The following is a 27478-nucleotide window of genomic DNA, read 5'->3' on the forward strand; positions in this document are numbered from 1 at the left end:
AAAAAGGGAAAGCATCAATCATTTTGATCTTTATCTAGAATGACCTTGACCTTTGTCTATCATGACCTTGACTATTGCACTTTCTATTCCTTTCCTCTCATTTTTATATGATGTATAGGTAATAACATGGGGCCGAGTAAAATTTGGGATTAATTGAACTATTATTTAATAGTTTTCAAAAAACTAGTTCAATAATCTGAAATTTTACTTAGCCCCCTAATAGAAGTGAAATTAATCACAAATTCGATTAGGCTAGTTTTAAGATGTTTTCTTTATAAACATTTGATGTAGTGAGTAAAATAACCTGCTATTAACCAGCTCCAATATAGAGGTTTTCACAAATATCTTGTGTGTGTGTGTTTTTTTTAATATTGGCAACCCTGTGCCTAGAGAATATTTTAAACACAACATTTCTTAATTACTTTGAAGCTAACTAAAAGCAAAATTGTTGGCAGCTCAATTATGAAACCTTTTTATAGAAAATGCTGATACAACATGTAGGGAACTGTACATATGTTTAACAAACTCCATTGACGATTTTGTATATTAGGGAAGGACCATTTGATATTTGATGGGGGGAATGGCTGTTTTTCCCCCGATAAAAATCGAATAATGCTCAGGCCCTTATAAAACTGATCAAGCAAAGACTGTGAGAAAATAAAATCGCCACATCCTTTTGAGAAAAAAAAATCAAGCAACAAAATTGTCCAGGAAAAAAAATCAAGCAAACAAAACTAGCCACTCCACCGTCAAATATAAAGGGCCTGTCACTTAGTGCAGATATTCAAATTTCAATCTTTAAAAAAATCAGTTTGAAGTCCCACTACTACAGCAGTTTCCAGACTTATTAGGTCTTTCCTCTGGTCGAAATGTGCCAATCTTCTTGTGGTGGTACGGCACTTCCATGTTCTCATGGGGTAGTTTTTTACCTGGTGACATGGGCATGGTGACATGAGTACATGGTATCAATCAGGCCTTAGGCTGATATGAGGTGGTGCATTTTTAGGCATCCCCAGTTCAAAGTACAAATACTGTAGTGAATAGAAACCAAGTTTTCACTGAGCCAAAAGTACATCCTTAAGTTGCACTCGCCTAGGTTTCCGTCTTCATTTTAAATTAATTTTTAATAGCACACATCTAAAAAAAATCATTACATAAGGCAGTGGAGGTTGGGTGGAATTCCACCTCCCGCACATGTCCAGTCTATGGTCCTGGAGATCCTGAATTCCATCAGAGGGGGGGAAGGCGGGGTTCACATTATGGTCATAACAAGTACAATAATTTCACAAGACGTTCATGTTCGAAGTTTGTTATAAATCAATACGCAAACTATGGGGGTAGTGGATGAAACTTACATAGTTCCTCAAACAACCAATGTACATTCTTAGATGTGAGCGCACTTGTCTCTGCAAATATTGCATCAACACTTCCGGCAAAGTCCTGTGCATCTTGCACTTGCACCTGAAGTTTAAAATATTTAATAAATATTAATAGATGTTATGTGGCAGTGGTGGAATCAAGGACCTTAGCTGACAACGTATTAAAGCTTAAATTCCCAAATTTACCCCTCCTACCACCACCAGCCTTTGGAAAGATGCCCCCCCTGAAATCCTGTATGTGCCATGTAGTAATTTCAGAGTTGGTCTTCTTTTTTTGAGCCTTGAGTTCAAGGGTGACCTACAAGGACCCCCTGAACTGATATTTTAAACTCATTTATTATCACCATAGCACATAGTCGCTAAAAGGAGATTTAGCATTTAGCTCATATAACTCATAAGATTATTCCAATGAGAACATAAGAGGTAAAATCTAGAATATTCTAGAATTTTCTTGGAATCATAGCCTACTAGGAAGTAGAAGGAACAATGGGTTCGCCAAAAGGAAAGAAGGAAGGGGTGGATCTTGGGGTTGGGCAAACAGGTCGTGGCTCCCCCTATTGTCAGATATTTGGCTTAAGGATAACAAGAAATATAAGGAAACCCATGGAAGAACAATTGATCAGGCCCCCTCTTTCTTGAAAACCTTGCTTTGCCCCCCCTCCTTTTGGAACTCCTGGCCCTGCCCCTGTAAGTTATAGGAAAAGACACAACACTCACATCTCTCTGGTCTGCCTTATCACACTTATTGCCAGCAACAGCGATAACAATATCTTGAGGTCCATAACGTTGTAGCTCTCGTATCCAAGGGCGCAATGAATGGAATGTACTCTGAAGAAAAATGAGTGAAATAAACAAAAGAAACTCACAAAGCTTTAAAGCTAAAGTAAAGTACAAATAGCATTACATACCTCTATTGTTATATCATAAACTAAAATTGCAGCAGCTGCATCACGATAATAAAGTGGAGCCAGGCTCTTGAACTACAAAAGAAAACAGAGAGGTATCAACACTGCCTGAAACTTATTTTCTCGACTATATATGTTATATATATTTATTGTAGATAAAAAAAAACAAGCGACCTACCTTTTCATCTCTACAAGCCTGTTTCGTGGTTGCCCACTCATCAGGAGATTTATTAAGAATATATTACTACCATCACTTATATACTATCTATGTATAAAATTAACATGAAAATGGGGCGTGAAATTTGAATGGCTGTTATGATGAAATTGAATAGTTCAGCTGTTGCATAACAAGGCTTTGTTCCTGTGGCTGCATTAAGACACTAGCTCGTTACGCTTGTTTAAAGTTGATATATAAATATATATGTAACATTGTATGCAACATTTAATTGGACAGTCATCTATCTTTAACTAGAGAGGGAGTCCCAACTTCCATATTACCAGGGCTACTCAGATAGTCTGGTTTGTGGGACGTGATGCCCCAACAGTTTCAATAGTTCTACGGGAGATCCATTTGCTGCATTTCCTTTACTTGTAATTAAATTTGTATATGACATCCATGTGTTCTACAAAGCACAAGTGACCTGAGCTTTAAATCAAGTGCCTACATGTCTGTTTAGTTAGTAAGAACTGTCACAGAGTGTGGTCACTACCAGAGGGATTATTTCCTACCCAGTGGTTCTTTTACGTCCCTTTGATTCAGGATAGTGTAGGGCAGCTTGAAGAGATTGGACCTTAGGTTAGTGTCCTTATCAGAGAAGAAAGGGCTCTGCTGTATTTGGTAGAAAAATTGAAATCAATGTAAATGGATTCTTACCCTCTCTTGGCCAGCTGTATCCCAGATGTTAAATTTGTACGCCTTGTCATTAACTATCATCATCTTTGTCATAAAGGCGGCTCTAAATCAACAGGTATGACAATAAAACAACGATTTAGAAGCGATATTCGCCAATAGTGTTGAGTTATCTCCACGATGAGCTAACACAGGAAGAAAAAACGAGAACGTTCTTTTGACTCTTACCCGATGGTTGGAGGCGATGAGGCATTGAATATATCTGAGACAAAACGATGGACAAGACAGGACTTTCCCACTCCCGCATCCTAAAGATAATTCATGCTAAATAATACAGCCATTAAACAGGAAAAAATAGAATAGTTCTAGCATAAATGACTTAATAATGTTTTGGGAGTAATACGATTATCGATGAGAAATTCCTAATTGTACTCACTCCTAAAAGACAAACTTTGAGTTCCCTGATCGAGTCTTGAGATCCATAGGCGCTCATATTTACACGTTAGGACTCTTTTGAAAATAGTTATCGAGAATTCAGGTACAATTCCGCATGATCGTTAGATAATATTGGATCTACAAAGCAAAAGAGATTTTTCGTAAACCAAAATTGACCTCTTTCCAAAACGAACAAAAATAGTCAGGCTTAGATCTCTTACTACTTCCGGCGCGGCCAGAAGACTGGAATCAGCTTGACAAAAACAAAAACAGATGAAACAAAAGTATTTTATTCAAAAAGAAAAGTGAAAATCTTTAAAGGAATATTAATTTTCACGATTTTAATAGGAAGATCTGGCAAAATGTTTTCTGATATTTATTTTCATGTTTTCAGTAGAAATCAATTCAAAAAGGGGGATACCTTTATCTTTCCATCGCGGAAGCCTGGATTCTAAGAAGTTTGTGTTGTGTTTTGGAGGGAAAATGACTTCGAGAAAAGGAGACATGAAGGTGAAATAAAACCAATTCTATCGCATTCTTCTTTTGATTTCTATTCGTGCATGACCTCATTATTTTCTCTTTTAGGGATCAACACTGAATTGGAAACCGGTACTGAGAAAACCATTGTAAGAACACGGAGTCTTGATAAGTTTTCTCTTGTTGCTATGGTTTGATTGTAATAAAGTTTTGTGTCTAATGATCAATTTTGTTGTATTTTAGCGATAACTCGAGGGTTATCAGATTTAAATGCTCATTGCAGAATACTATCTTCGATGTGCTACGCTCAAAAGGCTGGACAGAAGTTAGAGAGTATGTATCAAACACCTATGTAACAATAAATTAAATCTGAAGAGTTATTACGAACTGCGCATTTTGTTTACGCATGAGAACTTTTTTTGTGTGGGCCATGATAGAGTTTCAAAGCTGTTTCAATGTCAGGTGGACAACCAAGTAGGAGCAATTAGACTCACTGTCATAAGTATCATATGGAAAGGAGATAGTATCTGGCGCGACCAAGTTATAAAAGCTTTGATAATATTGCTTATTAAACATGTAAAAATATTGAATGTGCCATGTAAAATGAATTTAGTCATTGTCGAGTTTTGGCCATGTTGATAATGGGCTGGTTGACTGATGTCATAGGGAGGGAGACTGGGACTTCTACTGGTGTGATGTTGGCTGGATGCGTGAATTCTTTGATCACACATACATGGATGAACATGTCAAGATATCCCACTTCAGGAATCACTATGAGGTAAAATATTATACTATCATGTGATCAGTCATGTGACCAATCATGTGATCAGTCACATTACCAGTCCAGGTGACTTGTCATGTTATCTCTCAAGTGACCTGTCCTGTGATCAGTCATGTGACCTGTCATGTGATTAGTCATGTAACCTGCCACATCACCTGTCTTTACCTGTCATGTGACATGTCATGTATCACACAATATGGCTTATCATGTGTGTGCTCGACCTTTCATCTTACCCATCATGTGACCATTCGTATGACCTGTCATCTTACCCATCATGTGACCAATCATATGACCTGTCATCTTACCCATCATGTGACCAATCATATGACCTATGACCTGTCATCTTACCCATCATGAGACCAATCATATGACCTGTCATCTTACCCATCATGTGACCAATCATATGACCTGTCATCTTACCCATCATGTTACCAATTATATGACCTGTCATCTAACCCATCATATGACCAATCATATGACCTGTCATCTTACCCATCATGTGACCAATCATATGACCTGTCATCTTACCCATCAAGTGACCATACATATGACCTGTCATCTTACCCATCATGTAACCAATCATATTAATTTTTTTTATTTACCTTTTAACTGTAGAGATTTAAATAAACTATCACCTCTCTACAGTTGACACGAAAAAATCTGATGATAAAAAACATGAAGAGACTGAAGAAGCAACTGGAGCGAGAATACGGAAAACACGAAGGGACCAAGTATCCTTTTCTTAATTTTTTTTTACTTTGTTAAAAAGGACAGAAACTTCTTCTTATGAGGACATTTAAAAAGCTCTGACATACCAAAATTATACATATTTAAATACAAATGTTCAAATTTTTCTAATTACTGTAAATCAAAACTATGTTCTTAAGAGGCACCCCATCTCATGTTCTAGATGGCTATGCTGGACAATACTTTTCATGGTAATATTGTGGTGATGTAAAAACCTGGCACGTGTGGACTGAGAGTCCTTCATCTTCCATATAGGGTTTTCCAGGAGTGTTTACCCAAATCTAAAGCATTGTACATAACAAAGTTAATTTTCTATAAAGTTGAACATAAAATCATTTGTTAGCTAAAAGTGTTCTTTTTATGTTCCTTTATAAAATTATACTTGAACCCTCCTTAACTAATTCCAGATGTGAATTTTACCCAACAACATTTGAACTACCAGTAAGTAGAATCTTTTTTTGGTCTCTTTATCATTGATTTATAAGCTTTTTACAAGACTTATGTGTTTACAGATATGCACATTTAGCCACATTAAGCCAATGGCCAAATCTGTGTTTTTGTGCATTGGGACTAGTGGGACATTATAACCAGCTCCGCAGGGACATTCATATGTTATAGTTTCATGTGAATAGATTGGGTTTCCTGTTACAGGTACTGTTTAGTTTTGTGTGAAAATAGTTAAGAGATATGTCTAACTGGTTTATTTCCTTCATAGATGGAATATCACATATTTGTTGAAGAGTTCAAGAGAAATCCAGGAACTACATGGATCATGAAACCTGTGAGTACCAAAGACAGACAGACTGACAGACACATGAATCTTGTACATGTGTATGGGGGGGGGATGGTGGTGGGTTGAGGGAGGGGCGGGGCTGCTGCTAGGGTGCCTTTACTCATTCTCAAGGGACGGCATGAATAATGAAACCTATGACTGTCACCTGAATCCTTGTACATGTGTACGGAGGGGGGGGGGGGGGTGGCTACCCCCTCTCCTTTAGGACCAACAGGGTAATGAAACAGGAGTAAATTTCAGCATTGGTGTGTGTCATTACCATGGTGTGTTTGATTTTGTTTAAGGTTTCCAAGTCTCAAGGAAAAGGAATATTTTTGTTTAGAAAACTCAAAGATATTATGGACTGGAAGAAGGTATATAAACAAGAGCTAAACATATATTTTTCACTTTGGACTATAAAATTTAAATTGTGGAAGGAATAGTACAAAAAAGCATTATTTAAAGTACACATATTCCTTTTTTAGGAGGATCCATACAGGACTCAGCAACTCGCGGAAGAAAGAGTGAGTTTACCACTTTTCTGAATATCTTTACTGATTATTGCAGTGCAGAGTATGATATTTCAATGAACTTATTATCTTCAGATAAAAGATGACAAGGAACCTATTGAGACGTACATCGTGCAAAGATATATTGAGAACCCTTTTCTTGTAGGAGGTACTCAAGCCACAATCACTGTTACTGCTTTATTGCCTTATATTTCATAAATGTTTGAATTGTGATCATCTCTTGTTGATTATTATGTTGTTTTTTTTGCAGAGAACTTATCAGAAATTCTCTCTGCTTGATATTATTGTTGTGCTACTTTGTGATTAATCTTTGTACATTCAACAGGAAGAAAATTTGATCTACGTATATATGTCCTTGTAACATCTGTAAGTAACACAAGTGAGGAGATTCTCTTCCTGTCCCACCCCCTAATTGTGTTTTGCATCTTTCCCCCCCTGGAACCCCCCTTTAGGCGAGAATGCTTGCATTATTGTCTCAATCATCCCTTCATCATCAAAATGCAGGGGCTAAGTTGGGCGTGTCTAGGGGGTGGGCAAAGGGGGGTGTACCTCCTCCCGGTCACAAAAGATGCTTTATCCCCCTACCAGTGCGAGAAAAACCCCCAATTAGGGAAGACTCATTATAAACATAAGAAGGGAGATGGTGACAAATTATGGAAACCTGTAATCCCTTTGGATCCATTCTGTTTAAGATTCTTCTTTGTAAATTTAACTTTAAAAATTCAAGGCCCACATTTTGGCCAGTGAAATTTTTTTAACACCCCCCCCCCCCTCCCTTCCCCTATTATTCCCACCCCCTTTTTGCCCAGTCTCCTTCCTGGAAAGAAACAAAACATATTTTTGGTCAAAGTGTGAAAAATGATTGCTAAGAATCATTTATAGACTGATTCATCGTTTGTTTGTATAGAATGTCATGTATTCTCATTTTCTTCCTCCAGTACTCTCCCCTATGTGTCTGGCTCTACCGCGAAGGCTTTGCTCGTTTCTCAAACACCCGGTTCTCTCTTGACTCTATTGATGACACATGTATCCTTTGCATATTATATGAAAGAGAAGAAAAAACTTTGAAGACTTCTGGAACTTGCGGTCCATTGTACTATCATGCCCAATGTTCTTGGTGACATTTACAAACTTCTCCTTATTGCTTAGCAAAAATTTAAATCCTATACCTTACAGATTAATGAGGGCATTCTATATGGATATCTATTTAGTTTATAATGCCCTTGACAGCACTGTAGATGTTCACCTTACGAACGTGGCCATACAGAAAACAGCACCAGATTACGACCCTGAGAAGGTACTGGCTATGCTTTGCTTGCAATCTGCTTTGTATCAGATCAAAAAATGCCAAAAATACCAAAAACATGTTTTATCAGATCAAGTGATGTGAAAAAAGGTTGATAAGGTTTTATATTTGCACATGGGATGGATTCTATCTTATGCATGTGATATACAGTATTAATGAGAGTGACAAATTGATTCTGTTTTTACTGAGGATACGTCACCTATATTTGGTTAATAATTCACAGAGCACTTTTCCCAGAGGTGATGTTACCCCTGTGGTTTATTGAAAGTGGAGTTGATGGTAGCCCTGTGGTGTTTTCATTCGTGGGGGAGGGGGTGTTGTTCTCAATTGCATGCACTATATTTGAAGTGTTTACCCAGATGTGATGGTAGCCCTGTGGTGTGTTTGTCTGAGGGGAGGGATGTTTTCTCAGTTGCATGCACAATATTTGTGGTGTTCACCCAGAAGTGATGGTAGCCCTGTGGTGTGTTTACTTGTGGGGAGTGATGTGTTCTCAATTTCCTGCCCTGTATTTGTAGGGTTGTAAATGGTCAATGCAACAGCTGCGACGGTATCTGATTGCCAAGAAGGGAGTTGCTACGGTAAGGTGTACAGTATAATGTACTGGCAGAAACTCCCTGGATTCTGGATTACCTTCTAAATTGTTTTTTTAGCCTTACCATACTATCCAGATAAGACCTATTTAGTTGGTCTACATTCATCTTCCTTACATCCTCCATTCCTCCTAGATTTACATATCATTCTATTAACAAATCAATTAAAATGCCAAAATAGTCGTGTTCATTACCAGACAAAAATGAGTCAACTACCAGTTTTTGGTGAGCCTCATTCTATTTAACAATTAGACTACAAGTTTGAGTTCTCTATGAGTCAATTAATAGCCAACGAGGCCTGTAACGAGTAGTCTAATTGTTTAAGTATAAAACCACTCACGTACTACCTTCAAATAAATTACAATTTTAATAACTCTCAGTAATAAAAAAAAAACGCTTTAAATTTGTCTCCGCTTTTTTTCGCTACTCGCTATCTGTGGCTCAATAGATAGTGAGTACAGGAGCCAATCAAATTTCAAGATTCGTGATAGTATGTGAGTGGATTTATACTAAAATAACAAATATTCTAGCTTTCAAAGAAAATATTTAGGGATCTCAAGTAATATCTGACTTCTCATTCTCTCACCAAGGTAGAACAAGTGATGCGAAACATTGACCAGATGATCATCAAGAGCTTACAGGCCGTACAGAAAGTCATGATTAACGACAAACACTGCTTTGAGCTGTATCCTTAGCAACCAACCAGCCTGCAAGTTACCATGGTTACATGTTACCATGACATCAGTGTAACTTGCCAAAGATTGCCTTAGCAACATGAACTGACATTTAATTCTCTACATGGAACATTGAAAACAAATACCAGGCATAATTGTTTGATTATTGTTTGATATTTATTTATTGGTCTGTCAAAGCAATATTGTAAAATAAGATCAAGACTCCCAAGAATGAAATCAAGTTAATCAATATTATATTAAAGTATGTTATCATGCTTAACTTTGCTTTTATCAGATATGGATATGATATCATGTTTGACTCGAATCTTAAACCGTAAGTAATCCATGCGCTTTATATTTTTTATTCACATTTGGGCAACGTTTGATTTAAAAGACCAGTTTTTCTGATGGTAAGAGTTATGCCAAACCTCAATTTTTGATCAATTTACAGAAGTGTTTGTACAATGGGTTTCATATGTTTTTGGCAACTCTTTGTATTTCAATAAAACACGGGCTTAATACGGCACACCCATTCATATGACCACACCCATATGACCACACCCATATATCATCGTAATAATGGTTTGCAGATGGTTGATTGAGGTCAATGCATCTCCATCCTTGACTGCCAGCAGTCAAACCGATTACGAGCTCAAGTTCCGTCTACTAGAAGATGTGGTTTATGTCATTGATATGGAAAATAGGTAGGAATAATAATAATAATAATAATAATAATAATACCCTTTGTCCCTAGACTGATCCCCTCTGTCCCTAGTCTGATCCCCTCTGTCCCTAGACTGATCCCCTCTGTCCCTAGACTGATCCCCTCTGTCCCTAGACTGATCCCCTCTGTCCCTAGACTGATCCCCTCTGTCCCCAGACTGATCCCCTCTGTCCCTAGACTGATCCCCTCTGTCCCTAGACTGATCCCCTCTGTCCCCAGACTGATCCCCTCTGTCCCTAGACTGATCCCCTCTGTCCCTAGAATGATCCCCTCTGTCCATAGACTGATCCCCTCTGTCCCTAGACTGATCCCCTCTGTCCCTAGACTGATCCCCTCTGTCCCTAGACTGATCCCCTCTGTCCCCAGACTGATCCCCTCTGTCCCTAGACTGATCCACTCTGTCCCTAGACTGATCCCCTCTGTCCCTAGACTGATCCCCTCTGTCCCTAGACTGATCCTCTCTGTCCCTAGACGGATCCCCTCTGTCCCTAGACTGATCCCCTCTGTCCCTAGACTGATCCCCTCTGTCCCTAGAATGATCACTCTGCCCATAGACTGATCCCATCTGTCTCTAGACTGATCCCCTCTGTCCCTAGACTGATCCCCTCTGTCCCTAGACTAATCTCTTATGTCCCTAGACTGATCCCCTCTGTCCCTAGACTGATCCCCTCTGTCCCTAGACTCATCCCCTCTGTCCCTAGACTGATCTCCTCTGTCCCTAGACTGATCTCCTCTGTCCCTAGAATGATCCCTCTGTCCATAGAATGATCCCCTCTGTCCCTAGACAAATCTCTTATGTCCCTAGACTGATCCCCTCTGTCCCTAGACTGATCCCCTCTGTCCCTAGACTGATCCCCTCTGTCCCTAGACTGATCCCCTCTGTCCCTAGACTAATCTCTTATGTCCCTAGACTGATCCCCTCTGTCCCTAGACTGATCCCCTCTGTCCCTAGACTGATCCCCTCTGTCCCTAGGCTGATCCCCTCTGTCCATAGACTAATCTCTTATGTCCCTAGACTGATCACCTCTGTCCCTAGACTGATCCCCTCTGTCCCTAGACTGATCCCCTCTGTCCCTAGGCTGATCCCCTCTGTCCCTAGACTGATCCCCTCTGTCCCTAGTCTGATCCCCTCTGTCCCCAGACTGATCCCCTCTGTCCCTGAACGGATCCCCTCTGTCCCTAGTCTGATCCCCTCTGTCCCTAGACGGATTCCCTCTGTCCCTAGACGGATTCCCTCTGTCCCTAGACTGATCCCCTCTGTCCCTAGAATGATCCCTCTGTCCATAGAATGATCCCTCTGTCCATAGAATGATCCCTTCTGTCCATAGAATGATCCCATCTGTCCATAGACTGATCCCCTCTGTCCATAGACTGATCCCCTCTGTCCCTAAACTGATCTCCTCTGTCCCTAGACTGATCTCCTCTGTCCCTAGACGGATTCCCTCTGTCCATAGACTGATCCCCTCTGTCCATAGACTGATCCCCTCTGTCCATAGACTGATCCCCTCTGTCCATAGACTGATCTCCTCTGTCCCTAGACTGATCTCCTCTGTCCCTAGACGGATTCCCTCTGTCCCTAGACGGATCCCCTCTGTCCCTAGACTAATCTCTTATGTCCCTAGACTGATCCCCTCTGTCTCTTAAATGATCCCTCTGTCCATAGACTGATTCCCTCTGTCCCTAGACTGATCCTCTCTGTCCCTAGACTGATCTCCTCTGTCCCTAGAATGATCCCCTCTGTCCCTAGACTGATCCCCTCTGTCCCTAGACTAATCTCCTCTGTCCATAGAATGATCCCCTCTGTCCCTAGTCTGACCCCCTCTGTCCATAGAATGATCCCCTCTGTCCCTAGACTGATCCCCTCTGTCCCTAGACTGATCCCCTCTGTCCCTAGACGGATCCCCTCTGTCCCTAGTCTGATCCCCTCTGTCCCTAGACAGATCCCCTCTGTCCCTAGACAGATCCCTCTGTCCCTAGACTGATCCCCTCTGTCCCTAGACGGATCCCATCTGTCCCTAGTCTGATCCCCTTTGTCCCTAGTCTGATCCCCTCTGTCCCTAGACAGATCCCCTCTGTCCCTAGACTGATCCCCTCTGTCCCTAGAATGATCCCCTCTGTCCCTAGACTGATCCCCTCTGTCCATAGACTGATCCCCTCTGTCCATAGACTGATCTCCTCTGTCCCTAGACTGATCTCCTCTGTCCATAGACTGATCCCCTCTGTCCATAGACTGATCCCCTCTGTCCATAGACTGATCCCCTCTGTCCATAGACTAATCTCCTCTGTCCCTAGACTGATCTCCTCTGTCCCTAGACGGATCCCTACTGTCCCTAGACTAATTTCTTATGTCCCTAGACTGATCCCCTCTGTCCCTAGACTGATCTCCTCTGTCCCTAGACGGATTCCCTCTGTCCCTAGACGGATCCCCTCTGTCCCTAGACTGATCCCCTCTGTCCCTTGTCTGATCCCCTCTGTTCATAGAATGATCCCCTCTGTCCCTAGACGGATCCCCTCTGTCCCTAGACTGATCTCCTCTGTCCCTAGAATGACCCCTCTGTCCATAGAATGATCCCCTCTGTCCCTAGACTAATCTCTTATGTCCCTAGACTGATCCCCTCTGTCTCTTGAATGATCCCTCTGTCCATAGACTGATCCCCTCTGTCCCTAGACTGATCCTCTCTGTCCCTAGACTGATCTCCTCTGTCCCTAGAATGATCCCCTCTGTCCCTAGACTGATCCCCTCTGTCCCTAGACTAATCTCCTCTGTCCATAGAATGATCCCCTCTGTCCCTAGACTGATACCCTGTCCCTAGACGGATCCCCTCTGTCCCTAGTCTGATCCACTCTGTCCCTAGACAGATCCCCTCTGTCCCTAGACTGATCCCCTCTGTCCCTAGAATGATCCCCTCTGTCCCTAGACTGATCCCCTCTGTCCCTAGACGGATCCCCTCTGTCCCTAGACTGATCCCCTCTCTCCCTAGAATGATCCCCTCTGTTCCTACACTGATCCCCTCTGTCCCTAGACTGATCCCCTCTGTCCATAGACTGATCTCCTCTGTGCCTAGACTGATCCCCTCTCTCCCTAGAATGATCCCCTCTCTCCCTAGACTGATCCCCTCTGTCCCTAGACTGATACCCTGTCCCTAGACGGATCCCCTCTGTCCCTAGACTGATCCCCTCTGTCCCTAGATGGATCCCCTCTGTGCCTAGACTGATCCCCTCTGTATCTAGACTGATCCCCTCTGTCCCTAGAATGATCCCCTCTGTCCCTAGACTGATCCCCACTGTCCCTAGAATGATCCCCTCTGTCCATAGACTGATCCCCTCTGTCCCTAAACTGATCCCCTCTGTCCCTAGACGGACCCCCTCTGTCCCTAGACGGATCCCCTCTGTCCCTAGACGGATCCCCTCTGTCCCTAGTCTAATCCCTTCTGTCTCTAGTCTGATCCCCTCTGGCCCTAGACTGATCCCCTCTGTCCCTAGACTGATTCACTCTGTCCCTTGACTGATCTCCCCTGTCCATAGACTGATCCCCTCTGTCCATAGACTGATCCACTCTGTCCCTAGAATGATCCCTCTGTCCATAGAATGATCCCCTCTGTCCCTAGACGGATCCCCTCTGTCCCTAGAATGATCCCCTCTGTCCCTAGACGGATCCCTTCTGTCCCTAGTCTGATCCCCTCTGTCCCTAGAATGATCCCCTCTGTCCCTAGACTGATCCTCTCTGTCCCTAGACTGATCCTCTCTGTCCCTAGACTGATCCTCTCTGTCCCTAGACTGATCCTCTTTGCTGTTGTCTGTCCTATTGACTTGCCCATTTGCCCGACAGGTTAACAGGCCGGGAGAAGCGTGTTGGAGGGTTCGACTTGATGTGGAATGACGGCCCTGTGTTTATGGACGATGCTTGTGGCTCTGACTGCGTTCCACAGCCTACCCACCCAACTAATACGTTCCTAGGTAAGCGGACATAAAATGGTATTTATTCTCAACCTCAAGATCTTTCTAGAAATGTGAAAAGTCTTTATGCGCCCTTCCTATTCTGCTCATAGAGTAAAGAAAGATTGATAATTTCGTTCTTTTATATTTCAGGCTGCTATAATGATGATAGAGAAAAACAGCTAAAACAAGTATTTAAAACAGCGCAGGCAGCCAAGAAAAGCTGACAAATGTCTAGACTAGATGGACAATAACTAGAAGTCATATAATATCGGATTTCAAAAGGCAAAAGGCAAAACAGATGTCATCTCAAAGAACATTTAACACTGGCCGATTGACCGGCCGAGTATTTTAAAGCTGTTATTTATCAAGAACCTTGTTTGAACTGTGTAAAATTAAAAATAAGGTTCAAAACCAATTGTCTGAGTCGCATCAGATTTGAAGAGTCCTCTCAGAGCCATATTACTATACCAAGGCATGTAGCTAGGATTTGCTGATGGGGTCCACAGCTATAAAGAATTATTTTGTTCCAAAAATCTGTACAATCTGGTGATTCTTGAGTTGAGACGCATTTTTGGCGAGATGTTCTTAGTGCTCGTCATGTAACAATATTTGATGTGCGCAGCACTCGTCAGGTAACAATATTTATCACGTACACACTACTAGGTCATGTGCGCAGTATGCTCGCCATGTACATTACTAGGTAATGTGTACAGTGCTCGTCATGTAACAATATTTGATGTGCGAAGTACTCGTCGTGTAACAATATTTGTCATGTACACACTACTAGGTGATGTGCGCAGTGCTCGACATGTAGAAAGTACTAGGTGATGTCCGCAGTGCTCGTCATGTAGAAACTACTAGGAGATGTGCGCAGTGCTCGTCATGTAGAAACTACTAGGAGATGTGCGCAGTGCTCGTCATGTAGAAACTACTAGGAGATGTCCGCAGTGCTCGTCATGTAGAAACTACTAGGAGATGTGCGCAGTGCTCGTCATGTAGAAACTACTAGGAGATGTGCTCATGTACACACTACTAGGTAATATGCGGAGTGTTTCTCATGTACAACTAGTTGATGTGTGCAGTGCTCGTCATGTATACACTAGGTGATGGGCGCCGTGCTCGTCATGTACACACTAGGTGATGTGCGCAGTGCTCGTCATGTACACACTAGGTGATGTGCGCCGTGCTTGTAATGTACACACTAGGTGATGTGCGCAGGACTCGTCATGTATACACTAGGTGATGTGCGCCGTGCTCGTCATGTACACACTAGGGGATGTGCGCAATACTTGTCATTTACTCACTTAAAAAGTTGATAACACATTTTTATGGCGTGTCTGTTAGCAGGTTCGTAGGCTAACTGATGTATAAGAACGTATAATTTTAGTTGAGGCTGGGCCGTCTTATTTTTTGGAGCATTTTAAGGCTGAAAATGTTCTTACTGATGTTCATGAATTGAAGTGTTTATAAAAAATATGATACCCAATGAATTATTAGGAAGAGAATTACACTAATGTTCAATAATAAGGTTGTTATGTACACACTCCTAGGTCATGTGCGCAGTGCTCGCCATGTTGACACTTGTGTATACTGCTCGTCATGTAACAATACTAGGTGATGTGCGCAGGTCATGTACACACTAGGTGATGTGCACAGTGCTCATCATGTACACACTAGGTGATGTGTGCAGTGCTCGTCATGTACACACTAGGTGATGTGCGTAGTACTCGTCATGTATACGCTAGGTGATGTGCGCAGTGCTCGTCATGTACACACTAGGTGATGTGTGCAGTACTCGTCATGTTTACACTAGGTGATGTGTGCAGTACTCGTCATGTACACACTAGGTGATGTGCGCAGTACTCGTCATGTACACACTAGGTCATGTGCGCAGTGCTCGCCATGTTGACACTTGTGTATACTGCTCGTCATGTAACAATACTAGGTGATGTGCGCAGGTCATGTACACACTAGGTGATGTGTGCAGTACTCGTCATGTACACACTAGGTGATGTGTGCAGTACTCGTCATGTACACACTAGGTGATGTGTGCAGTGCTCGTCATGTACACACTAGGTGATGTGTGCAGTACTCGTCATGTATACGCTAGGTGATGTGTGCAGTACTCGTCATGTATACGCTAGGTGATGTGTGCAGTACTCGTCATGTACACACTAGGTGATGTGGCCCAACAAAGTAAAATTTTTCTGCTTTCTTAGCATGTTCTTTTGTGAAATCTCAGGCTGGACGTTCTTATGAAAAAAGGTTGTAGTCAAGCCGCATTTTCTGCTTTGCCCCGAAGGATTTTCTCAAGTCGCACTCGCCTTGGCTTAATCATCAATACAGGTTTTGGATTAAAAAAAAAAAAAAAACAAACAAAGAGACAAAAATAGGGGTGGAGGTGGGGAGGATCAACAAGGTAAAGGCCAATCCAGGCGAGGGTCACTTTTGCCACGTTGCAGAATACAGCTAGACGACGTTTTTGTCTTTCGCCATTGACATTTTAATATCATTATAAAAACTAATAGAAAAATAATTTATGCTTCAAAAAATTAATCAAAGTAGAGGGAAAATAAGTCTTACAATAAAAGTAAAAGCTGTGTAAAGCATGGGTAAAAACCACTGAAGCGCCTAGTTGCATTTATTAGCCACCGCTACACCGTCTAAGTCTGAAGTTATGCAGTGGCTAATATATGCAGCTAAGCACTTCAGTGGTTTTTACCCATGCTTACATGCGGGCTTGTCGCGTGGTCGCAAAGGTGGTTGATGGCAACCTTTAATGTCAAACGACTGTATATTCCATCCAATCAGAGCTTGTCAATGTACCCTTGATCTTCGACATTCGAGGCTTCTATTTTTATATTGTGCATTAGATGCAGTTGGCACAAAACATTTATTCAAGACCATCATGGCTTATCTAACAAAAGCCACATCACTTTATGGCACAAGAGCTCTTAACTTGTCTCCATGTAATTTAGTGCGTTTCACACCGATTTTCTGCGCGAAAATGGACTCGGTTCGCTACAAATCTACAGCGGCCATTCCTAAAGAAGAGGCCAAAGTAAAAAATTACAAAGAGATTCCTGGACCAGGCTGGAAAGGAAACTTAAGCTATTTTGGCAAAAATGGCATGGAACATATGCATCTACGCCAGCAGGAATGGAGGCAAAACCACGGACCGATTTACCGCGAACAGTTTGGACCTTACAAGACTGCCTTCGTCGCCGATCCGAAACTTGTTCGAGAAGTTTTCCGAAATGAGGGCAAGTATCCTCAGAGAGAGCCTCAGATAGAATTGTGGATGGATTACAAAGAGAAGAGGAAACAGGCCCATGGAGTCTTTTCGTCGTAAGTGATATTTTACTTGTTGGTAATTATTATGCGTGCCATTAAGCCCATTTAAGCACCAACAAAATGAAAACAACGATTGATTGTGTGACAGAGTGTGACTGTTTCATATGCAGAGTGTCCAACTATCCCGATTTTGCTCGAATTTCCCGAATCCCGACGCAACCTCGATCGGGATAGGAAAATCCCGATTTTTGACGATTTTATGTCTGTCTATTCAGTATGCAGTCCATATATTTTCCACCTTAATTTTTAAAGAAAGTAGTCAACAAAGAGTTATAAAAAATGAACGCTTTTTGCTCCTCTTTTACGTTTTATGCCAACGCATAAATACCATGAACAGTAACGTAGGCACAGATAGTAGCGGCAAATACCATGAGTTGTATCACGATTTCACAGATTCTTTTTTTGGGGGCTGTCGCTGAAGTCTGTAGGTTGGACACTCTGCATATGCGAGGTTTAAGTGACGTTTTTGTTGTACAGTTTAATTTCACTATCTCCACCGTCCACAGAAAATTGAATTGGCGTGTGTTAACTGGAGTACAAATAATTTGGTGACCAAAAGGGCATTTATAATATTACTATGTTTGTTCAAAAAGTGAATTTTATACGATATACCAGGTAGGATCGTTTTAACTATTGGTTAAAAGAAAACATACATTTTCAGGCCCGTAGCAAGGATTTTGAAGGGGGGCGGGGGTTTGTTTACCCATTTAGCGGACCATTTTCTCTAAAGCAGCTCGTCCCAGCTTGCAGTGGTACTCAATTTTCCTTTATCAGGGCAGACCTTTAAGTCGTGTGGCGTGGTTCTTTCGAACCCCTGGAACCCCCCCCCCCCCCCCCCCCCCCGGCTACGGGCCTGATTTTAAACATTGACGTTCAAGTCAAATAAAAAAAACACACATCCAATCAAAAAAGTGGGGGGGGGGGGAAGTGCCCCCCAGGCCTTCCCTGTCTGCCGACCATTTTCTCATCTGGCTGAATTCTGATCTGTCCTTATCATACAACCCCTCTGACACTGCACAATTTATAAGGATATCTGTTGTGATGTTTCTTTAGACTTGGTGAGGAATGGTTTAAAGCACGCTCAGTTCTGAACAAGAAAATGCTTAAGCCAAAGGTGGTTGATGGCTACGCACCAGAGCTGTCAAATGTTGTGGATGATTTTATTGGCCGTGTGAATGAGCTACGCAGCACAACCAGTGACAAGACTGTCCCAAACCTACAGAATGAGCTGTTTAAGTGGTCAACGGAATGTGAGTAAAAAGGTACCTTAACCATGCGAAAACTTACAACCCCAGTGACGTTTGATTTGCCTACTCTAGCTGTTCACGGCATTCCAACTATGTTCTCAATACAAGAAAAATGGGCAAGCCACCTAGCTAAAAGCACACAGTAGTTGGAAAGCCGAGAATGGCGCACATGCAAATCAAACATACACAGCATTCTAATTTTTCACATGCTGAAATTCCCTAATAACTAACTTATTGGCATGGGCATCAGAGCGTAGTATGTAGCAACCCTCGAAATATTGTCAGGGGCAATATATAGAAACATTAAGATAACATTGTTTGGGTGTACAGCCATGCTTCTACTGGTAATTTTTTTAAATATTTTTGAAAATATAGGGGAGGGGCCATGGGTGGAAGGAGACTGATGATCATGCTATATATATATATATATATATAACATATGTATAAAAAAATAAATGCTCAACAAAGTAAAGTCTCCACATCACCCTAGGTCTCCTAGGATGCTCTCCTACACACTGATGTTTCTTGGAGCCACAATTTGTTGGATACATTATTTAGATATTCAATTTCAAAATTTCATGATGGTTTAAACAGAGTTTGGCCTTTTTTAGCTTCGAAAATGCCAAAAAAATATCCAGAGAGAGTGTCCCCCTCCTACACCTTGATTATTTTTTAGCCTCACTTTATAATTTTGTCCCCCAATATTCAATATAACAGTCTCAGACTTGTTCTATTTTTTAACTGTTCAATTATTAAATTTTTCAGCAATTGGCACTGTACTCTATGAAAAACGATTTGGTGCATTTTCCCAGTCAGGGGCTGTAGAGAGCCAAAGCATCATCACTGCTGTTCAGAATCTGTTGGCTGGCTTTATCAAAATTTTCTTTATGCCTGTATGGGTCACCAAGTTCTATGAAACCAAAGCAGTAAAAAGGTTCTACCAGAGCATGGATACCCTGTATGACTTCACTGATAAATGTGTAGAGGAAAAGCTCAAAGATATAAATGAAAGAAGTGTTGATGCTGATGAGAATAGTGAAGCAGAGTTCTTGACGTTCCTTGTTGCCAGCAAGAGTCTTTCATTGTCAGAAATCACCAGCAATTTAGTGGAGATATTGATGGCAGCAGTTGACACGGTACATAACCAAAGAATATTGGATGATTTACTTACTACTATAGCAGGCATCAAATGTTTGGGGAAAGGGAGGGGGGCTGAGCAGAGACATTAAGAAAATTCGAGGCCTTTCCCCTACTGGTCATTTAATTTTTGGAAAAAAACTGGGGAGGCATGCCTCATTATTCACACAGGCAAACAAAACATATTTAATAATTGCATGGATAGAATGCACTTTAGTTTAACCTCTTGAAGGCACTGCAGGGGGGGGGGGGGACGGTCCTTCTACTTTTTGCACTGAAAAAAATATTTAAAAAAGACTTGAAACAAGTTTTTCTGTCAATAACCCACTCTGGAGCCTCCTGTTCTATGTCTCCCCCCCCCCCCCCCCCCACACACACACACACACTTTTCAATGTGCTCTGCGGTCCCTGTCTTGAACCCCCCTGAATGTAATTTGCCCATTATAAAAATATGAATTTAAAACTTTATGGTAAAGAAGAAACAAGGCGATTCAAGCAATTCTATAGAATCTTCAAGAAAATTAGATGTTTTTATATTTTTTTAGACATCAAATACAAGCCTTTGGGCTTGCTACTGCCTGGCCAAGAACCCTGAAGTCCAGGAAAAGTTGCACAAAGAAGTCACATCAGTCCTAGGACCAGGAGAAGTCGCCACCCCGGCAACTTTGAACAAGATGCGCTACCTCCGCTCTGTCATCAAGGAGACCTTAAGGTGCTTACTGATTTAAGTTTATTGACCACAAAGTCACAATTTTCACCACAAGCTTGCATTTTGGCTGTTATTTTTTCATGAGTGTTACAAAAAATGAAATAGTAATCTTAGATGCTCTAAAACCCACGGTAGAGCGATCTGTATTTGAGGGTTTTTTTTTCTACTGTTAGCTTTATTATCTATATAACCCTTCTCCTCTGGCATGCATTTGATCTACACAGGATGTTCTGTGATAAAAATAGCTAAAAATGCTAACATAGCCGAATTGACTGATATGATATCTCTTTAATGAAAATAGCTAAAAATGCTGACCCAGACTCCTTGACTGATGTGATCTCTGTGATGAAAATAGAAGAAAATGCTGACACAGACACCTTGACTGATATGATCTCTCTTTGATAAAAATAGCTAAAAATGCTGACACAGACGCCTTGACTGATATGATCTCTCTTTGATAAAAATAGCTAAAAATGCTGACACAGACGCCTTGACTGATATGATATCTCTTTGATAAAAATAGCTAAAAATGCTGACACAGACGCCTTGACTGATATGATATCTCTTTGATAAAAATAGCTAAAAATGCTGTCACAGACGCCTTGACTGATATGATATCTCTTTGATGAAAATAGCTAAAAATGCTGACACAGACGCCTTGACTGATATAATATCTCTGTGATAAAAATAGCTAAAAATGCTGACACAGACGCCTTGACTGATATGATATCTCTGTGATGAAAATAGCTTAAAATGCTGACACAGACGCCTTGACTGATATGATATCTCTTTGATGAAAATAGCTAAAAATGCTGACACACACATCTTGACTGTTATGATATCTCTGTGATGAAAATAGCTCAAAATGCTGACACACACATCTTGACTGTTATGATATCTCTGTGATGAAAATAGCTAAAAATGCTGACACAGACGCCTTGACTGATATGATCTCTTTGATGAAAATAGCTAAAAATGCTGACACAGACGCCTTGACTGATATGATATCTCTTTGATGAAAATAGCTAAAAATGCTGACACACACATCTTGACTGTTATGATATCTCTGTGATGAAAATAGCTCAAAATGCTGACACACACATCTTGACTGTTATGATATCTCTGTGATGAAAATAGCTAAAAATGCTGACACAGACGCCTTGACTGATATGATCTCTTTGATGAAAATAGCTAAAAATGCTGACACAGACGCCTTGACTGATATGATATCTCTTTGATGAAAATAGCTAAAAATGCTGACACACACATCTTGACTGTTATGATATCTCTGTGATGAAAATAGCTCAAAATGCTGACACACACATCTTGACTGTTATGATATCTCTGTGATGAAAATAGCTTAAAATGCTGACACAGACGCCTTGACTGATATGATCTCTTTGATGAAAATAGCTAAAAATGCTGACACAGACGCCTTGACTGTTATGATATCTCTGTGATGAAAATAGCTTAAAATGCTGACACAGACGCCTTGACTGATATGATCTCTTTGATGAAAATAGCTAAAAATGCTGACACACACATCTTGACTGTTATGATATCTCTGTGATGAAAATAGCTCAAAATGCTGACACACACATCTTGACTGTTATGATATCTCTGTGATGAAAATAGCTCAAAATGCTGACACACACATCTTGACTGTTATGATATCTCTGTGATGAAAATAGCTTAAAATGCTGACACAGACGCCTTGACTGATATGATATCTCTTTGATGAAAATAGCTAAAAATACTGACACAGACGCCTTGACTGATATGATATCTCTGTGATGAAAATAGCTAAAAATGCTGACACAGACGCCTTGACTGATATGATATCTCTGTGATGAAAATAGCTAAAAATGCTGACACAGACGCCTTGACTGTTATGATATCTCTTTGATGAAAATAGCTAAAAATGCTGACACAGACGCCTTGACTGATATGATATCTCTGTGATGAAAATAGCTAAAAATGCTGACACAGACGCCTTGACTGATATGATATCTCTTTGATGAAAATAGCTAAAAATGCTGACACAGACGCCTTGACTGATATGATATCTCTCTGATGAAAATAGCTAAAAATGCTGACACAGACGCCTTGACTGATATCTCTACAGGCTCTACCCTGCTGCACCAGAGAATGCGCGCTTCATGCAGAAAGACACAGAGATCGGCGGGTATCTTATTCCTCAAGGGGTAAGTCTGTTTCCAGCTTGGTGCAGAACTAAAAAAATAATACATTACTTCAGGGCTAACGCTATTGCTTGACCAAGACCATCCCCTATTTCAACTATGTTGTCTCGCATGTCTCACGCTTGTCTCACATGACTCTGCAGCCCCTCTCCACCCCCTTGTCAGGCCCTGATAGCAATGACAGAACGGATCTAAGAAGGACTATATGTTTTTAAAATCAAAGAGTTGTTGGAGAGGCAAATCGTTGGATCCAACTATTTCTATCAAAGTTTACATTCTCCTCATCTCTTTTCTTTGGGATATGTTGTATCTGTATATTCTACTCTTTGAAAGTCTTCTCTTTGCACTAAATATTCAACAAAATAACTTTTTGAGACCATATTCCTCAACCCTTCTAAATGAGGCAAACTCTTAACAATTTGATTTGTTTCAGACAATGGTTCGCATCCCCCTGTATGTGATGGGGCGTGACCCTGAAATCTTTGACGACCCTCTGACGTTTAGCCCTGAGCGCTGGATGAGGGGTGACGACACCCATCCGGATTATCACGCATATGCCATGTTGCCCTTTGGCCACGGAACACGCATGTGTCTAGGTAAACAAAGCTGCGGTGACTTGAAGATGACACAAAAAGGGACCACGAGGGGCACCCTGAACCCCCTCCCCTCCCATCCCCCCCCCCCCACACACACACACACACATACACATGCTTTGAATTACAATATTAGTTTGTTTCAGAGCTCAATGTGTACAAAAAATCACGGATGAGCATACCCTCTGAACTCCACGGTTCTTTCAAACTCTAAAAATTACCACCCTCTGCCTCAGAATTTAAAATTGTCTCTCCTCCTTTTCGTACGCGACAGAGGAAGGCGATAAAAAAAAACCCATGCGTGACTGCTCTTAAAACTAATCAATCCATTACACAGCAACTCGTTGCCGCGCCTGCTAGAATAAAATACAAAAAGATTTATGCTTAGGGGGCTCGTATACAGGGGGGGGGGTTCGCTCGGCGCGATTGAAACCCCCTTGTCGCTCAAAAAGTGGGTCGTTTTTTATTAAGGAACCTTCAAATGCTTTTTCCATATGATTTTTTTATGCTTTTCCAAGTGATACCTAGGACTGCCCACCCCATCCTTTGTACACGCCTGCTCAGTTATGTTTTTAGTTATAAATCAAAGTAATGGCTTGTTTGTATAATGTGTTTTCAGGTCGCAGAGTGGCTGAGCTTGAGATGCAGCTGTTGCTATCTAGGGTGGGTTCGCCGCCATCAACACGGTACGCCAAAAAAGAATTTTACTCACATGAACTTTTCTTTTATTGTTTTCTAGGTGTCGCAGTTGTATCAACTTGAATCCAAGAATGACGTTAAGCCCATCAGCAGAGGTCTCCTTTCGCCCGACAGTGACGTGATACTGGCGTTCAATGACCGCACATGAAAGCCGCGTCTGAAAACCGCACATAGACGTTTTTAGACGCTGGGATCATCTGGGCTTCTAGTTCCTAGAAATAGTTATCACGTACACTGTAATTCCATGTAGTGTATATAGCATATGCTAATGTGGCTACAGGGGGGGGGGGGGGGGGGGTGGAGCAGTAACTTCTAGCCCCCACCCCCACCCCCACCCCATTGTTGCGCTCGCTTCCTAGATAGGATGGGGACCTTGATAGACAGCCCACGATAGTTTTTTTCGAAGGAGTTCTAGAAGACATGATCACGGACACTTCCTAGAAGTAAACAGAAGGAGTGATCAAAGCGCTCTAGATCATGTGTGATCGAGTTTCTAGAAATAACGATATCGCTTGCCGCAGCGCTGACAAGTAGGGACTTGTGGTTAAATCGTGCCGCGAACTTCAGTGCTTTTCAAAGAGAATATTTTGGCACTCTGTGGTTTTAGAAAAGACTACTTAAGAGAGCTGCTGTGGTGATTTATTAGGAGATTTTGTCCTTATTGAGGCAAAGCCAAACACCCCCATGAATCCACCTTGGCTTGCAAACATCCATAAGCACAGCACTCAATTATGCCCCCAATAGACTTTGTGATGTCCTAAGGCACTCTCCCATATGCTCATAACAGTATTTTTTTATGAAAATACGCAACTTGTGCTCGCATTAGCACAGCGACAAGGGATTACAGATTTGACGGCGAAGCCCCATTGACTAGGTGCACGGGGTATCTGTTTTCAAATTGTTTTTCTGTAAAATAAACACAATAACCAGCTTATTTCAGCATACGTACGTCTTACTTGAGATAAAGTTGAAAAGATTGTTTTCATTATATTGGTCTTATTATAAGCATAGTGCTCAGTGTGTCATTGTACCAGGCCCGTACCCAGGGAGGGTGCAGGGGGTGCGAACGCACCCCACCCCCCCAAAAAAAAAAAACGGCCGAAAGTTCTCAATAGACGTGCTATTTGTAGAGAAAACTACAAAGCATAGGCTAGATTACTCTGGTAATCCATGTCAGACTTGTATTTGTAGACTTTTTCGGTTTCGCTATCCCCCTCCCTCAAGAAAAATCCTGGCTACGGGCCTATGTATAAACGTCGAAATAAAAGAACACACACATCTTCGAGGAAAACTGTGTTTTTTTACAAATCCCCCCACCCCATCCCTACCACCAAATAACATACCAAACCCAAGAGAGCCAACGACGCAAGGATTCCTGATCCATTCTTTTATTCAAACCCCAACACGAACGTGTAAACCACATGGTTTGAAATTTGTTTTCCGATTCCCGCCAAAAACATCATACACAGGGTTCCCAGTAAGGATAAAGGAAAAGATGGAATATAATTTTATGGAATATGCCTTTTTACATTGTTTATAACAGGTAAATTAAGTTAAAAATATATTGGTGACGCAAAAGGAAGACTTGTGTTTAATTAATGTTTACGACGATGCATACTATCCCCAAAAGCATTACCTTGTAGTGTGTACATGACGAACACTGCGCATATCACCTAGTTTGTACATGACGAACACTGCACACATCACCTAGTGTGTACATGCCGAACACTGCGCACATCACCTAGTTTGTACATGACGAGCACTGTGCACATCACCTAGTGTGTACATGACGAGCACTGCGCATATCACCTAGTGTGTACATGACGAGCACTGCGCACATCACCTAGTGTGTACATGACGAGCACTGCGCACATCACCTAGTGTGCACATGACGAGCACTGCGCACATCACCTAGTGTGCACATGACGAGCACTGCGCACATCACCTAGTGTGCACATGACGAGCACTGCGAACATCACCTAGTGTGCACATGACGAGCACTGCGCACATCACCTAGTGTGTACATGACGAGCACTGCGCACATCACCTAGTGTGTACATGACGAGCACTGCGCACATCACCTAATGTGTACATGACGAGCACGGCGCATATCACCTAGTGTGTACAAGGCAAGCACTGCGCACATCACCTAGTTTGTACATGACGAGCACTGCGCACATCACCTAGTTTGTACATGACGAGCACTGCGCACATCACCTAGTGTGTACATGATGAGCACTGCGCACATCACCTAGTTTGTACATGACGAACACTGCGCATATCACCTAGTGTGTACATGACGAGTACTGCGCATATCACCTAGTGTGTACATGACGAGCACTGCACACATCACCTAGTGTGTACATGACGAGCACTGCGCACATCACCTAGTGTGTACATGACGAGCACTGCGCACATCACCTAGTTTGTACATGACGAACACTGCGCATATCACCTAGTGTGTACATGACGAGCACTGCGCACATCACCTAGTGTGTTACATGACGAGCACTGCGCACATCACCTAGTGTGTACATGACGAGCACTGCGCACATCACCTAGTTTGTACATGACGAGCACTGCGCACATCACCTAGTGTGTACATGACGAGCACTGCGCACGTCACCTAGTGTGTACACGACGAGCACTGCGCACCTCACCTAGTGTGTACACGACGAGCACTGTGCACACCACCTAGTGTGCACATCACCTAGTGTGTACACCACGAGCACTGCGCACATCACCTAGTGCGTACATGACGAGCACTGCGCACATCATCTAGTGTGTCCAAGACGAGCACTGCGCGCATCACTTGGTAGTGTGTACATGACGAGCACTGCGCACATAAATTAGTAGTTTGTACATGACGAGTACTGTGCACATCACCTAGTGTGTAAATGACGAGCACTGCGCTCATTACCTAGTGTAGTAGACTAAAATTTAAAAAAATACCCATTAAATAAGAACTTGTTTAGGCTAACCTGGAAGAACCTAGGTTCTTGTAAGCGGGTAAGTACTGTAATCGCAACGAAGTCATGAGTGTTGAACAGTCTTCCACAAGCGCGAAGAACTATTTGACCCAACTATTAGGTATCTCAGGAAGCGTTCGTGATCACTTCTTCTAGGAGCTAAATAGAACAAACTATCATGTACTTCTAGGAAGCGTGCGTGATCACTTTTTCTAGTAGCTAAATCGAACAAACCATCATGTACTTATAAGAAGCGTGCGTGATCACTTAGAAGCTAAATCGAACAAACCATCGTGTACTTCTAGGAAGCGTGCGTGATCACTTCTTCTAGAGGCTAAATCGAACAAACCATCGTGTATTTCTAGGAAGCGTGCGTGATCACTACTTCTAGAAGCTAAATAGAACAAACTATCATGTACTTCTAGGAAGCGTGCGTGATCACTTTTTCTAGTAGCTA

The 27478-nt window shown here is 41.8% G+C and overlaps 3 protein-coding genes across 3 annotated transcripts; 2 read left to right on the forward strand and 1 right to left on the reverse strand.

Moving 5' to 3' along the window:
* Positions 1 to 16: 16 nt before the first annotated feature.
* On the reverse strand, positions 17 to 3789 carry LOC5512269 (ras-related protein Rab-22A). The gene is made up of 7 exons (XM_001632570.3): positions 3571 to 3789; positions 3363 to 3442; positions 3159 to 3240; positions 2288 to 2359; positions 2097 to 2207; positions 1356 to 1461; positions 17 to 929 (listed from the first exon to the last, which is right to left on the reverse strand). The coding sequence occupies exons 1-7, from the start codon at positions 3625 to 3627 to the stop codon at positions 808 to 810; spliced, it is 630 nt and encodes a 209-aa protein (XP_001632620.1). The 5' UTR covers positions 3628 to 3789; the 3' UTR covers positions 17 to 807.
* Positions 3790 to 3883: 94 nt separating this feature from the next.
* On the forward strand, positions 3884 to 14527 carry LOC5512270 (probable tubulin polyglutamylase TTLL9). The gene is made up of 19 exons (XM_048720576.1): positions 3884 to 4079; positions 4155 to 4195; positions 4290 to 4379; positions 4713 to 4824; positions 5473 to 5558; positions 5982 to 6015; positions 6290 to 6355; positions 6652 to 6720; positions 6832 to 6870; positions 6952 to 7024; positions 7202 to 7242; positions 7815 to 7902; positions 8115 to 8173; positions 8701 to 8763; positions 9366 to 9460; positions 9745 to 9783; positions 10040 to 10153; positions 14003 to 14130; positions 14263 to 14527. The coding sequence occupies exons 1-19, from the start codon at positions 3954 to 3956 to the stop codon at positions 14334 to 14336; spliced, it is 1437 nt and encodes a 478-aa protein (XP_048576533.1). The 5' UTR covers positions 3884 to 3953; the 3' UTR covers positions 14337 to 14527.
* Positions 14528 to 16900: 2373 nt separating this feature from the next.
* LOC5501209 (sterol 26-hydroxylase, mitochondrial) lies at positions 16901 to 25040 on the forward strand. Its single transcript, XM_048720577.1, has 8 exons — positions 16901 to 17460; positions 18520 to 18716; positions 19479 to 19849; positions 20396 to 20562; positions 22685 to 22763; positions 23194 to 23356; positions 23973 to 24016; positions 24093 to 25040. Exons 1-8 carry the CDS (start codon positions 17021 to 17023, stop codon positions 24198 to 24200), a joined length of 1569 nt encoding a protein of 522 aa, XP_048576534.1. The 5' UTR covers positions 16901 to 17020; the 3' UTR covers positions 24201 to 25040.
* The last annotated feature ends 2438 nt before the right edge of the window (positions 25041 to 27478 follow it).

The sequence above is a fragment of the Nematostella vectensis genome, chromosome 13 (assembly GCF_932526225.1).
Source record: "Nematostella vectensis chromosome 13, jaNemVect1.1, whole genome shotgun sequence".
Classification (NCBI taxonomy): Eukaryota; Metazoa; Cnidaria; class Anthozoa; order Actiniaria; family Edwardsiidae; genus Nematostella; species Nematostella vectensis.

Excerpts from the sequence above, each read along its gene's own strand:
- LOC5512270 (XM_048720576.1), top strand. The coding sequence starts at position 3,954 with ATGTTTTCAGTAGAAATCAATTCAAAAAGGGGGATACCTTTATCTTTC. Across the intron at positions 4,380-4,712 it reads GGCTGGACAGAAGTTAGAGA|GGAGGGAGACTGGGACTTCT; the intron begins GTATGTATCAAA and ends CTGATGTCATAG. Across the intron at positions 10,154-14,002 it reads GTCATTGATATGGAAAATAG|GTTAACAGGCCGGGAGAAGC; the intron begins GTAGGAATAATA and ends TTTGCCCGACAG.
- LOC5501209 (XM_048720577.1), top strand. The coding sequence starts at position 17,021 with ATGGCTTATCTAACAAAAGCCACATCACTTTATGGCACAAGAGCTCTT. Across the intron at positions 18,717-19,478 it reads GTTTAAGTGGTCAACGGAAT|CAATTGGCACTGTACTCTAT; the intron begins GTGAGTAAAAAG and ends TAAATTTTTCAG. Across the intron at positions 23,357-23,972 it reads CGGAACACGCATGTGTCTAG|GTCGCAGAGTGGCTGAGCTT; the intron begins GTAAACAAAGCT and ends ATGTGTTTTCAG.
- LOC5512269 (XM_001632570.3), bottom strand. The coding sequence starts at position 3,627 with ATGAGCGCCTATGGATCTCAAGACTCGATCAGGGAACTCAAAGTTTGT. Across the intron at positions 3,241-3,362 it reads TCATCGCCTCCAACCATCGG|AGCCGCCTTTATGACAAAGA; the intron begins GTAAGAGTCAAA and ends CTGTTGATTTAG. Across the intron at positions 2,208-2,287 it reads TTTATGATATAACAATAGAG|AGTACATTCCATTCATTGCG; the intron begins GTATGTAATGCT and ends ATTTTTCTTCAG.